At 41.8% G+C, this 13,134-nt stretch overlaps 1 protein-coding gene across 1 annotated transcript in view; it reads right to left on the bottom strand.

Annotated features, from left to right (window-relative positions):
* Positions 1 to 13,134, bottom strand: part of LOC117957743 (carbonic anhydrase-related protein 10-like) — a 96,841-nt gene that overhangs the window by 16,855 nt on the left and 66,852 nt on the right. The window contains exons 4-7 of the mRNA XM_034893748.1: positions 8,652 to 8,837; positions 7,141 to 7,236; positions 6,268 to 6,340; positions 3,127 to 3,281 (exon numbers count right to left, since the gene is read on the bottom strand). Of these exons, the coding sequence (XP_034749639.1) occupies positions 3,127 to 3,281; positions 6,268 to 6,340; positions 7,141 to 7,236; positions 8,652 to 8,837 (510 nt within the window). The remainder of the gene's footprint in view (positions 1 to 3,126; positions 3,282 to 6,267; positions 6,341 to 7,140; positions 7,237 to 8,651; positions 8,838 to 13,134) is intronic.

Genomic DNA, 13,134 nt, shown 5'->3' with positions numbered 1-13,134 from the left:
TGACAGAGGAACAGGCAATGAAGAAGAAAGAGAGAGAGAGAGGGTTGAGATCAAAGGGCTGGTGAGTGAGAGAGGGAGTACATAAAGCGAGAATGAACGGCAGATGGTGGGAGTTGATCATATTGATGCATGCAGGTGAGTGCTGCGCTGGATTGTAATGTGTTGCACTGATTTAGAAGAGTTGGGTGTTGGATCTGAGCCATCCAGCCGCTCTTCAGTGACATGAAAAAGCTTTCAACTCAGAACCGAGGTACAACATGATGCTTCGATCTTCTGTGAGGAGCCTGCAGAGCTCCTCTGACGAACGAGTCCCTTCCGGTTCTGGGTCTTTTAAGTCAGCTCTACTGTCAGGACAAGAACTTAAAAAACAATGTACTGTACATCCGCCTAAGGATGTAACACTCTGGTACAGTAGGTGGCAATATGCACCCATACATTTGATCTGAGTCCTTGGTTTGACTGAAGTGGAGTTCCAGTACCTCAGGGTCTCCTCCGCAAAGACATTGGACAATAGAGCGGAGATTTTCCGGAGAATTGAGGGTCGTGTTGCATTTGCAAAATTCCCGTTCCTCCCCTTCACCTTTGCTAGTGAAGGCTGGGTCATGACCGAAAGTACGAGATCCTGGGTATAAGTGGCAGAAATGGGTTTCCTCAGGTGGGGGGCTGGTGTCTCCCTTAGAGAATAGCCACTGCTTCTTTGCATCAAAAGGAGCCAGTTGAGGTGGTTTAGGCATCTGGTAAGGATGCCCCATGGTTGCCTCCCTATGGTGGTGTTTGAGGCATGTCCAGCTGGGAGGAGGCCTCGAGGAAGACCCAGGACTAGGTGGAGGGGCGTCCAGCTGGGAGGAGGCCTCTGGGAAGACCCAGGAATAGGTGGAGGGATTATACCTCCACCCTGGGCCTGGAACGTGTGGAATCGGGATCCCCCAATTGGAGCTGGCTAGTGTGGCTCAGGAAAGTGAAGTTTAGGGTTCCCTGCTGGACGGAGCACTGAATAGGCAAAGGGGCGGATGGATGGATGGATGGATGGATGGATGGATGGATGGATGGATGGATGGACGGACATGTTTTCACTAGCGTAACACACTTGCCTCGTGACACATTTGAACAATCTAACAGGGGAAATAGTCTGAATGCAGGGGTCTAGAACAGATTATATTTTTGTGTATCAGCAGAAAGTCTACTACATGTTTGCCATTCCCACTGGAATACATTCCACCAGCCGCAACTGCACTTAATAATTCACTTTGATTACACATGAAGGACACAGAGCTAAGTTGGTGTATTTAAAGATTGGCCTTTTAAAATGCAGGTGTTCTAGCAGCACAAGGACCAAAATAGCAAACAGCAGAACCAAATATGATTACGTTTTTTTATGATATGATTGATAAGGACAATGCACAGTAATCAACATTTCTGTAAATGGCCTAGTGTTAGCCAATTGGCTATTTTTCAACTGTAGTCCTACCTAGCATGCAAAGTCAACAAGCCAAGGATTCGAGCCAGAAACCTTCTTGCTGTGAGCAGCATGCAGGCTCAGTGGTTAGCAGTGATGATAGGAAAATCTAAAGTCAACTTAAGCCAATAGTGCAGTACAGTAGAGTTAAATGATGTGTAGTATGAGTGTAGTATGTGTAGGAGTGTTGAGTCTAATGATATCATTTTCTTTTTCTTTTTTTTTAAAATATAAACAAATCATACTAACTATTTCTGCCTTTCATGTGGGCCAACATTGCTTTAATAGTTCAAATATTTGTTGTATTGTTGTATCAAAGACCGACAGTTCTTCATATTAAATGTAGCTCATTGCAGTACAATGACGTAGTTTAATATTCTTCAATGGGGAATTGTGATAGAGTAGTGTGTGTGTGTGTGTGTGTGTGTTTGTGTCTTTTTGAGAAAGAGAGGTTTGAGATCCAATTGTTCAATCAACGGTTTGTAATGTGGTCATAAACAACAGTCTCTTGCTGTTCCTTGAATCTGTCTGTTGATTTCAGATCTTCGAATCTTGTCGTCTCTCCAGTAAGATATATTCGTTGCCGTCTTCGTGCACTCCACTTTCTCCTTCCTCTTCTTCTTCTTCTTCTTCTTCCCTCTGATGTTTGTTTTCTTCCCGGTTTGCACGAGCCGCATGACAGCAACATTTACACACCCACCCGCTTACTTGCTGTGAATTCTCACACTTTGGGCTCAATATGGGATAACATAACACAGACTTTGTTCCGGAGAGCTGGCACGGCAACAACCGTCTGAAGTCGGTCCAACTGGTCCAACATTTGCTATCTCTAATACAGCTCCGCCACGTAATGTCCTGATCATTTCAGATTCAAAATGCATGTATGAACGGAGCTCTATTTTATTCAGAATAGAATTTAATAGAATGCCTTTATTATCATTATACAAAAGTGCAGTACCTGTGCAACAAATTTCAGCAACCCCTTTACAGTGTCAACACAAAAGATAGAAATGTAAAATGTAAGTTGTGCATAAAAAAAAGAGGGGGGAATGTGGTACACAGTCCTGAGAGCAACTATATGCATATACAGTATACAAAATAGTAGAATGATAGAGGGTTTGTATACACATTATGCAAAAAATATAGTTTGGTGTATCAAAGGTCCTGAGTAGAACATTTTGCACAATAATGCATTCAAATAATATAATACAAATTCAATATTAGTTTGAAAATAATATAATTCCTTCACTATAAATACCTAGGTTAAGTGCTACATTGCATTAATAAACAAAATGAATACATATGGTGTAATTAATGGTTTAAGAATTCAAGAATTCATAATTGGTTCCAAGTGTTATTTTATTTTGTATTTTGCACCAGAAGCGACATAATCTTCTTAGACCCTGCAGACTACTCAAGAGCCAAATATGGTGCAATTTAATATTTGAAAGGTTTTGTGTGCTCTGTTTAGTGCAGTGCATTCATTGCATGTCTGTTACAACACAGCTTCTTTTATGTAAACCACTCACGGAAAAGCAGATGCTTTCAGTTACAGGTTACGAAGTCATTATTTGCAATTCAAAGCTGTTTGCACTCGGGACGAAATAAAATAAATCACATTTCTCCCCCAATTAACAGATTGCATGTTCCCATGTCCTCCACTCACGTACCTGCATCTGTGTCACGTAGACAGGCTTGTTGATGAGTATCCACGTGGACGTCTCGTAGCAAGGAGGGATGGTGATGGAGCCCTCGTAGGTGATGTAACGTGTGGTGTCAGGGTACAGGTCAGCTATGTTCAGGCCCATTAATAAGAACGCATCATCTAGAGAGAGAGAGAGGGGGGAGGAGTGTTAAGGTGACGCAGTGCATTGTGTGAAAGTCCCTTATGTTCAACTTCCGGGCCTGAAAAGTGAAGTCAATGCGGAAGTGCCTTTAACGTGCATTCTATCCAACTTCCAGCAGGGGGCAACTCCACTGGTTGCATAAAAAAAGCCTGTTTACAATATAGAGGTCTATTGGGAAATTACTCTTCTTCTCACTTGATTGATCAGCAAACATGTTCATAATGGGTTTATGGTCTCAACCGCTTCTTTCAAGTCTCCTTCATTACAGAATGTTCATTTTGTAAAAGATGGTTATATTCATTTTAAAGAAGCAGGGGGATGCTTTAGGGACATGGCTCCACGGCAACAGAGATGGGGAGTATAGAAGTACAAATACTTCGTTACTGTACTCAAGTAGATTTTTTAAGATATTTTACTTTACTATTTTTTTAACAGCCGTTTAAAATGTAGCCAATGGCATATAAAGAATAAAGAACCTTTATTCCACGTCCACTGTAGTTTCTCAACGTGATCTCTAGTAACATCTGTCTGGTCCAGGTAGCTTTGTCTTTCACAATGCTACTTTTATACTTTAAGAAAATTTCAAAGCCTGTACTTTGTTACTTCTACTTTAGTAAATAAGTTAAATCAGTACTTCTGCTTTTACCAGAGTATGTTTTTAACACAATTATCTAAACTTCTACTTGAGTACAGGAAGTGAGTACTTTTGCCATCTCTGCACACCAACCTGTCATTCGTGACAGAGGCTTAAGAATTAGTGTTGCCTAGTCCGCTTATTATGAGCAGATTTTGGCTTGTTTTTCTGTAAAGAACCTTACAATTATTGGTAGTCGCAGGTCACGTTTTTTTGGGCTTGTTTGTAAAGTGTAGTTGCATATTTGGGCTTGTTCCCAGCTCCATTATAAGTTGTCAAGCAGTAGTTACTTAACGTAGGAGTTTGTCTTGCCTGTTCCCTCGGTCCTACCCCTGTCCCCATGCACAAAGGAGACAGCAGAGTTTTTTCCTGCCCACTTCCTACTCCTAATTGGCTCTGAACCAGATTGCAACGAGTACTAGCCAATCAGAGGCAGAGCAGGGTAATGTTTTTTTCAAGTAGCGACTGTTGGTGACTGGACTGTAGGAGAGTTTTTGGATGAATACGTGCCCAGGATAAAGCTCTGGCAACTGCGTACATTAAAATAGACCTGAACTTGGTTTTGGGTGTTTGGGTCCGTGTTTTTGTGTTAACTGTGACCCTCTCACTGTGTTGTTTCATTTCATAAATAGGCGATATGCCAACCAAGCTTGTTAGCTAGTGCTAGCATTACCTGCTTATTTAAGAGAAATTCTGCCTGATTTTAACCAGCTCTGGTGATTGCTGTACATGCCGACAAATGGCACCCGGACCTACAGGTCTGCATTTACCTGACGGTTAAACTCCGCTAGATGACTTGGAAGGGTTAAAAATCATTGACTTTCCGTCTTTAGCTTTTAACAAGCTGCAGCGGCATTGCAACCTTAAACAACACTCGCTTAGACGAGTCATTCTCCAAAGCTTCACGCTTTTGTCCAACTATGGTCACTTCTGGCTCAAAAATACCGAGATGGCGACGGCCAAAATCCAAAATCACGGCTTCAAAACAGCAGTCCCCACACCAGTTGGTAACTCCACTGATGTCACACTGTCATCAGATGTCACACTGTCACAAATTGAACGTAAAATTTACAGTAACTTACTGGTAACAATTGGCAAGTTACTGTGAATTCTTTTTACATCAAAGGTTCTGTATTTCCATTTACAGTATTTCATATATTCACTATACAATACAAAACATAAGATAAAAAATACAGTAGTTTACTATTTACAGTACTATAGTGGCTATATTGTCATGACAAGGTTGTAATGTAAACTTTACAGTACTCTACTGTAAAAATCATATACAGTACAGTGTTACTGGGAAATCTAAAGGAAATAACTGGAGATTTCACAGCCGTTATTTACAGTGCACGTATGTTCTTCGTATTCTATGGTTCACACCGATAAGCAAGAACGCTGTCGAAGGAAAAAAAGCAGAGGGATGAGATATTGCATGAGTGTGTGGGGGTGCGGGTGCGTGCAATTGGTGTATGCAGACAGGGTATTAAGCTATGCTGTTTGGACCAACTAAAAGGAATGGTTTGCCTTAGAAAACATAAATATGTTGGAACTGTGTGTCTGTGTGTGTTTGTGTGTCTGTAATTAATTAGGGAGAAAAAATTATCTGTTCACACAGTCACATTATGGGACCCATTTCTGGGTCGTAGCCTACGGCGAACAGGCTAAGCCGTTTAATTTTAAGGTTAAGACCTGCTTCATGGTTCTGGTTAGTGTACGTCTCCAGAGGATTAATAACAGCCATGTCCTCCAACATGGCAAAAACAAGTTTCTGTGCGTGTGGGGGTGTGTGGTTCTCCAGAGGGCTGTACATCTTCACAGCAGAGGTCGGAAAACAGAAAAGAAATTAAGAAGGCATTCTTGCTGAAGGGAAAGAACTAAAAATGTGTGTGTGTGTGTTGTTGTGTTTCAGTATGTAGAACAGAGTGTTGGATTAAATCCCCCATTATTGAGAACAGAGAGGCAATGTCCCTCCCCTTCCTGTGTCCCCCATGGGATCTCATTTTGGAAAGAATATGTATGGTAGTCAACGGCAAGAGACCTTTTTTTTTTATCCCATTTGAATTGTGCCATGAATCCCGTATAACATGCATAATTCATGTTAATTTAAAAGATGATTTAGCAAATCGAGAAAAGTTCACTTTATCCTAGACGCGCTTAGTTTTGTGAAACCTCTCAGTGAACTACACATCTCACACAACATAGGACGCCTCGCTCGCTAGCTTGGTAACTAGCTTCAGCTATGTGCCACGCACATGTCTGTGAGTGTGTGTGTGCGTGTGTGTGAGGGTGAGTGAGAGAGAGAGAGAGAGAGAGAGGGAGTGTCTTACGTTTGTAGTTGATTCTGGTGATGGTGTCTCTATTGAGCATGCGGTTGAGGAAGGCATTGGAGTTTTCAGAGAGCTGAAAGATGACAAAGAGATCGAATATTAGAGCGGGATCAAATATTCACCAACCACAGTACAACACACACACACACACACGGACACACACACACACACACACACACAGACACTACACACTGCAGTTTAACACATATACCAAGTGTCAAAGGATTGAAACATTGAACGTTTTGTTTCCTTGACGGCAATCAAACTCAACAGTGTGGGTCCGGAATTAAAGTCCCATTCATTTTCTCCATAAGGATTCTGATTATTAGCCATGATGTCCAAACCAGGGATCTTCAACGTTTTTTAACCCAAGGACCCTATAACTAAGAATGAGATGGACCAGTGACCCCCTACTACATATATTGTATAACATGTAGGCCTACAACAACGTATGGGGCTGCCTAAAGCATTAACACATAGATTTTTGCATAGAATACTAATCTACTAAAATAGCCTAATAATTGTTGGCAAGATTTTACAGTATATGTAATAGCACACTTGTAGCCCAGTAAATCCAACTGTCTCTGAGGGTGGGGATGGCGCAGTGGAAATGACACATACAGTACTTTTGTGGTGGGCGATCTGGGTTCAGTTCCCAGTGTGATGCATCCACCAATGTGTCCCTGAGCAAGGCACTTCACCCCTGACAATTGTGAGTCGCTATGGCTAAAAGTGTTAGCTAAATGACATGTTATGTATCTGAGGATGGCGACTACTTCACCTACAGGCCTGTTCTCGTAGGACAGGCCTGTTAATCGTTTCTTAATTGGTCCTTCATTTTGTTTCATTGTACTCCCAGAAGCGCATGCTGACCTTTATGAAGATGGAGACCACTGCGATGCCGTTGGGGCTCTTGGCGGCCTCGGTGTAGTTGGCATACAGATCCTGGTTGTAATGGATCAGCTGGACCTGAAAGAGGGACGCCATGAAATACAGCATTACAAAGTACATGTGAGGCATGGATTGGCTATGGGGAGTACCGGGAGATTTTCTGGTGGGCTGGTCTATGTGTGAGCTGCATGATTGGCCCATTTGTTTGTCCTTCATGAGAACACTGGTCAGTCACATCCTTGGTCTTTGGCTGAGTGGAGAGAGATCACGTTCTGGCCTCCCCTGGTTTGTCTCTCATCTAATCACTAGCCAATCAGATCTTACTATGGCCCCCCTTCATCCAACCAGACAGGGCACATTTAAATCCCACCCTCCTGGATTGTTGTATTGCGTGAAGGTGCCTACTATATTAAATTTTGCAAGCTAGCAAACAGCAGAAAAAAGCCTAAAAGCTGCTGTGAGTTCCCTTGGTTAATCAATGCCCATTGGGTTGGGGAAGAGGGGGGGGGGGTCTTCACATACAACTCCACTGTTTTCAGAAAGGGTATACTCAGCGTATTTAGCCCAGGTGCATTGTCCTCTACATTCTGTTTTGGTAACAGACTTCAACAACTAGCAGACAGTTGTAGTTCTTTGATTCGACCAATGAGATTACTTGCTTAACAACGAGAGGGCGACGCATCTCAAAAGCCTACAGCTTTCTTTTAAATATCCCTACGTGTCTCCCTGGACGGAGTTGATTTACAAAACAAACTAGTTTAAAAAAAAGACACGATCGGGGATTCTGCACACAGACAACAAGAAAACACTAGCTCATCCTATTTTGACAACCAGGTCTGGATTCTTTCCAAGGTGGATAACAAGCTTTGATATAGCTCACACATGAAATGTTTCCCTCTTAATGAGAGATACATTTAAAATGTATTGGAAGGGTAGCCCCTTGAGATATAGCATCTCATTTTCCAGGGCGTCCTATGAACACAAACACATAATTATGAAGACATTCAGATAGAAGAGATTTACATAACAAACAACTACACTACAAGTATACAGATACAAACAACCTCTGTCGCCCACAACCCATGCTGCTAAGAATTCGGGGGATATGGCATATGTCTGAGTGGATATGAAGATCTACATGGTACCAAAAACAGTTTCAAGTAGGAAGAACAGTTGAAATACCATAAATACTTTTAGAGGCGACCTAAACCAAGGGGACTTTTAAAACTCATGACGTGATGGCATTGTGTGTGTGTTATTCCATTTTATTAGTGTGTTGATGTCAGATCTCAGCCAATGTCTCCCATTTGCAATTATCTTATGTATCAGTGGTGGAATGAAAGTACATCTACTCAAGAACTGTCCTTAAGGACACATTTAAGGTATTTGTTTTAGATGTCTGTCTGTGTGTCTGTGTGTTTGTCTGTGTGTACGTGCGTCATCCTCTCTCCTGTTTACATATTGTATATACTTTACTATGTTTATATCCTCACCTCTCCAGGAAAGCCCTGCCCATTGAGGAGGTGCTCTGAACCCTGGGAGTCCTCGCTCCCAAAGTGGAGGCGGACCTCCTCCAGCCTGTAGCTGTAACCCAGCGGCCCCCCCGAGATGTTCACCAGGTGGGCTTTGTCCGGCCGCAGAGACACATGCTTCCCCGTGTTGTACATGGTGCCTCCCATCTGCAGAGAAACACACAGGGAGGGAGGAGCCTCAGTGATAGGATGGCTTTTACTTCTACAGATAACATGGCACCTGCCTTATTTTTAGTAGCTACATGATGATTTCCATACAAGTCAACAATATGAATATCCATAATGAGGCAAACAGCAGGAATTGTATACATGCTAGTCCATATCTATGACATTTCACTTCCAGGATTGCTGCGTGGGATGCCTGTAACCTTCCGCTTTCTTTGTATTGTTATAATAAACTTCGGTGGATTTATGAGGACTAACAGATCTGTGCAGGGTAAATCCACACAGCTAGCTAGACTATCTGTCCAATCAGAGTTTTCTGTTGCACGACTAAAGCTACTTTTGAATGAACACATGGTCCACCAAAACAAGTTCCTTCCCTAGGCTATGTTGCAGCGGCACTGACCTTAGTGGTCCCCTAATACTGTATCTGAAGTCTCTTTTATATAGACCTTAGTGGTCCCCTAATACTGTATCTGAAGTCTCTTTATATAGACCTTAGTGGTCCCCTAATACTGTATCTGAAGTCTCTTTTATATAGACCTTAGTGGTCCCCTAATACTGTATCTGAAGTCTCTTTCCCAAAATTCAGCCTTGGTGCAGAATTATAGCCACTGGAGCCAGTCCCACAATGAGCTTTCCTTAGGACATACCATTTCTGAGTTTGTCGCTTTTCAAGAAGAGAGGGGGGTGCAAGGTGGAGACTGGGAGTGTGGTCTAGACCAACTGCCATTTTGCTTGTCTGAAAGCCAGGATGTCTGTCTCTTATAGGTGGGCCAAATGCTGTGGTCCGGGAAAAGCAGAAAAAGGGGAGGTCATCTTGCCCCTTACGACCTCATAAGGGGCAAGATTCCAGATAGACCCCTCTGAGCTTTCGTTTTCTGAAAGGCAGAGCAGGATACCCAGGGCTCGGTTTACACTTAATGCCATTTTTAGCTACTGGGCGATCATAGGCAGGCTGGGGAACGCGTATTAATGTAAAAAATTAAACTCATAAAATGAATGGCATGGGTCCTTTAAACCATGCAAACCTATTGGTACAACCTCTAAATACACTTATGAACCTAAAAATGAGCATACTATGAGGTTTTTAAGAGACAGGTGGGACAAGAATGGGACTTAAACCCTGGTCTTGTGTTGGTTGACCCATCCATTGGCTCAACCTGCCTCCTCTCATACTACTCGTTATAGTTGTCGCCCTTCATACTACATCATCTTACTTATCTTGTTATGCCTGTGCGGTGGCATTTTGGATTTAATGTAGGGTGGTTGTCCTTTCGCCTTGCTTTGACAAACAAAACTAATTCCTCCACATTTACAGTGGATGACAAATCAGGTGATTCTGTTTTTGCGGATTAAAACAGCTTTTCCTGTTCCCCGTAGCCTTATGTTATGTGGCAAAGCATTAACCATTAATGCTTTTTACCCGCATGCTTACCATATTTACTATACATATTAAATGACATTCGCTGCAGTCACTGCTGTTTGTATATTTTAAATGAGGAGAACGCACTCAGTCGCGGTTTAATTGTGGCATGCCACTGCTGGGTTAGTATGAAATTAAACCATTACTCACTAGCGTGAAATCTATTTACAGGATAATCCTTACAGAAAGGAACATTATTTTAAAAGAGGCTAAGCAGTTAGAATCTAAATATTACTGAATATTTTTCACTCTTCTACGTGACTCAACAACCGCAACCCAAATTCAGCTTTCTTACTTTTTTTACACGGCACCTGTGAGGATGTAAGATTGTTCCAACTTGAAATCTGCACAAACTTGCCCATTTCTTGTTTCAACCTGATTAATGTCATTGGTTACTGAGTAGTGATGTAACTTCATTGAACGTTACAATGATTATAGTGACGTGCTTAAAGACTCTGATGCAGGCAATTAGAGTTTCCCTAGCAACTGTTGAAACAGGGAAAAGAATGTTAATTTTAAATGACGTCTGGTGGCTGTAATTCTGCACCATGGCTGAATTTTGGGAAAGAGACTTCAGATACAGTATTAGGGGACCACTAAGGTCTATATAAAATAGACTTCAGATACAGTATTAGGGGACCACTAAGGTCTATTTAAAGAGACTTCAGATACATTATTAGGGGAGCACTAAGGTCTATATAAAGAGACTTCAGATACAGTATTAGGGGACCACTAAGGTCTATATAAAAGAGACTTCAGATACAGTATTAGAGGACCACTAAGGTCTATATAAGGAGACTTCAGATACAGTATTAGGGGACCACTGAGGTCTATATAAAAGAGACTTCAGATACAGTATTAGGGGACCACTAAGGTCTATATAAAGAGACTTCAGATACAGTATTAGGGGACCACTAAGGTCTATATAAAGAGACTTCAGATACATTATTAGGGGACCACTGAGGCCCAGATAAAAGAGACTTCAGATACAGTATTAGGGGACCACTAAGGTCTATCTAAAAGAGACTTCAGATTAAGTATTAGGGGACAACTAAGGTCTCAAGTCTTTGAGCTAGAGTCCAAGTCAAATCTGAAGTCTCAAAGCTAGTGTCCAACTCAAGTCTCAAGTCTCTGAGCTAGAGTGAAAGTCAAGACTCAAGTCTTTGAGATATAGTTTAAGTAAAATCTGAAGTCTCTGAGCTAGGATCAAAGTCAACTTTGAAGTCTCTGAGTTAGACTCCAAGTCAAGTCTCAAGTCTTTGAGCTAGAGTCCACATATTGTTCATTCATTGCTTCTTTTGTCTGGGCCTTGTTGCATAACGTTTTTAAAGAATAGCACAGCAAATGTCGGTGTGGTCAGCATGTCTTTTGTCCTTTCTCACATGTCGCCGTGTGCAGAACATATGTTACAGACGTTTTCTAAAAAAAGAGATTGTTCACGAGTCCGGCATCTCGAGGCCAAGTCTGGAGTCTTTTGAAGACGAGTCTCAAGTCAAATCTGAATTCACTGTGTCTGGGACAGTCTTGGTGACTCCCGAACTCAAGTCCCCAACTCTGGAGCAAACAACTTCAGCTATAAAGTCAAGTCGTGACGGCTCAATGAAGACAGATCCATTTCCTGAATGGTTTTGGTTTTCTGTACAGCAGCCATTCCTATAGACAAACTGCACAGAAGCTCATATCTCAAGGCTTTCCACATCTTGTAACATAATTGCATTTGATGACGGGGTTGTTGTACAGCAGGTGGGCTTAGGCAATTGCAGGCGGGAGCTTCCCGCACTGGATTCAATGAAAGCAAATCCAACACACTCCAAGTAATTGAGTACAAACAGGTTAAAGCAGTTTGATGTGTAGGCTTAAAAACCAAACCAGCGTGAGGCAAATCTTCAAAGCCTTCGTCTGTTTTCTAACAAGACGGAGGGACAGAAGGGTCAATAGAGAAGAGTGGGGAAAAAAGAGGATAATAAAGAAGAAGTGGAGCAGCCAGGGGGGAGAAAAATGTGACACTAATGAACCAAATTAGATGCAGGGATGGCAACACAAGGAACTTCAGGAAGATGGAAGTGTTGGAAAAGAAAGACGAGACGTGGGTGGAAAAAGGACTAACAGAGAAAAAGCAGAGAGAATGATGGTATTAATAATGGCGAAGAGGAAAGGGAAGAGAATGGGAGCTGTGATGGCTGAGTGGTTAAGGCGCTGGACATGAAATCTAATGAGGACCTCTGAGATGCCCGGCTGACAGAGAGGAAATGGAGGAACATTGAATGTTTGTCTTTTTTTTTATATCTGTAGTTGCTCCGAGTGAAGTGCTATACGTATGGCAGAGCACAACTTTCAGTTTCATCACCCGCTTTGTCTTAAATGTCCTACTTGGACATTGTTGCTTTCCTGGAATTATGAACCAAATATGTTCTGGTTCCTCCCAGTTTTTCTGGACCATCAGAACCAAGCATACCCTCCTTGGTCAACTTAATTGAGGGGGATGTAATACATACAGTAACACATACAGTGCTGTTTATGAGTCTACAATGGGAAACCCTTCTTAAATTGACTAAAAATACGAATTTAAAAAAATCATCTTTTGGAAACTGATCTTAATACCTTAACCAAAAATGAGGAAAAATCCAACGTTTAAGGACACCAATTTTCTTTATGAATGAATAATGCATTGCAAATAAATAAATGTTCTTCCTTAAAATACAGGGGGCATAAGTATCCACACCCCTATGTTAAATATTCCTAAAAAATAGTTAGATTTTTATTATTAAAGGCCAGTTATTTCATGGATCAGGAGATTATGCATCCTGATAAAGTTTCCTTTGGCCTTTGGAATTGAAATAACCCCCCCCCCCCCCA

Source organism: Etheostoma cragini, chromosome 15, assembly GCF_013103735.1.
Source record: "Etheostoma cragini isolate CJK2018 chromosome 15, CSU_Ecrag_1.0, whole genome shotgun sequence".
NCBI classification, from domain to species: Eukaryota; Metazoa; Chordata; class Actinopteri; order Perciformes; family Percidae; genus Etheostoma; species Etheostoma cragini.
This window is presented reverse-complemented; position numbering and strand designations above follow the sequence as displayed.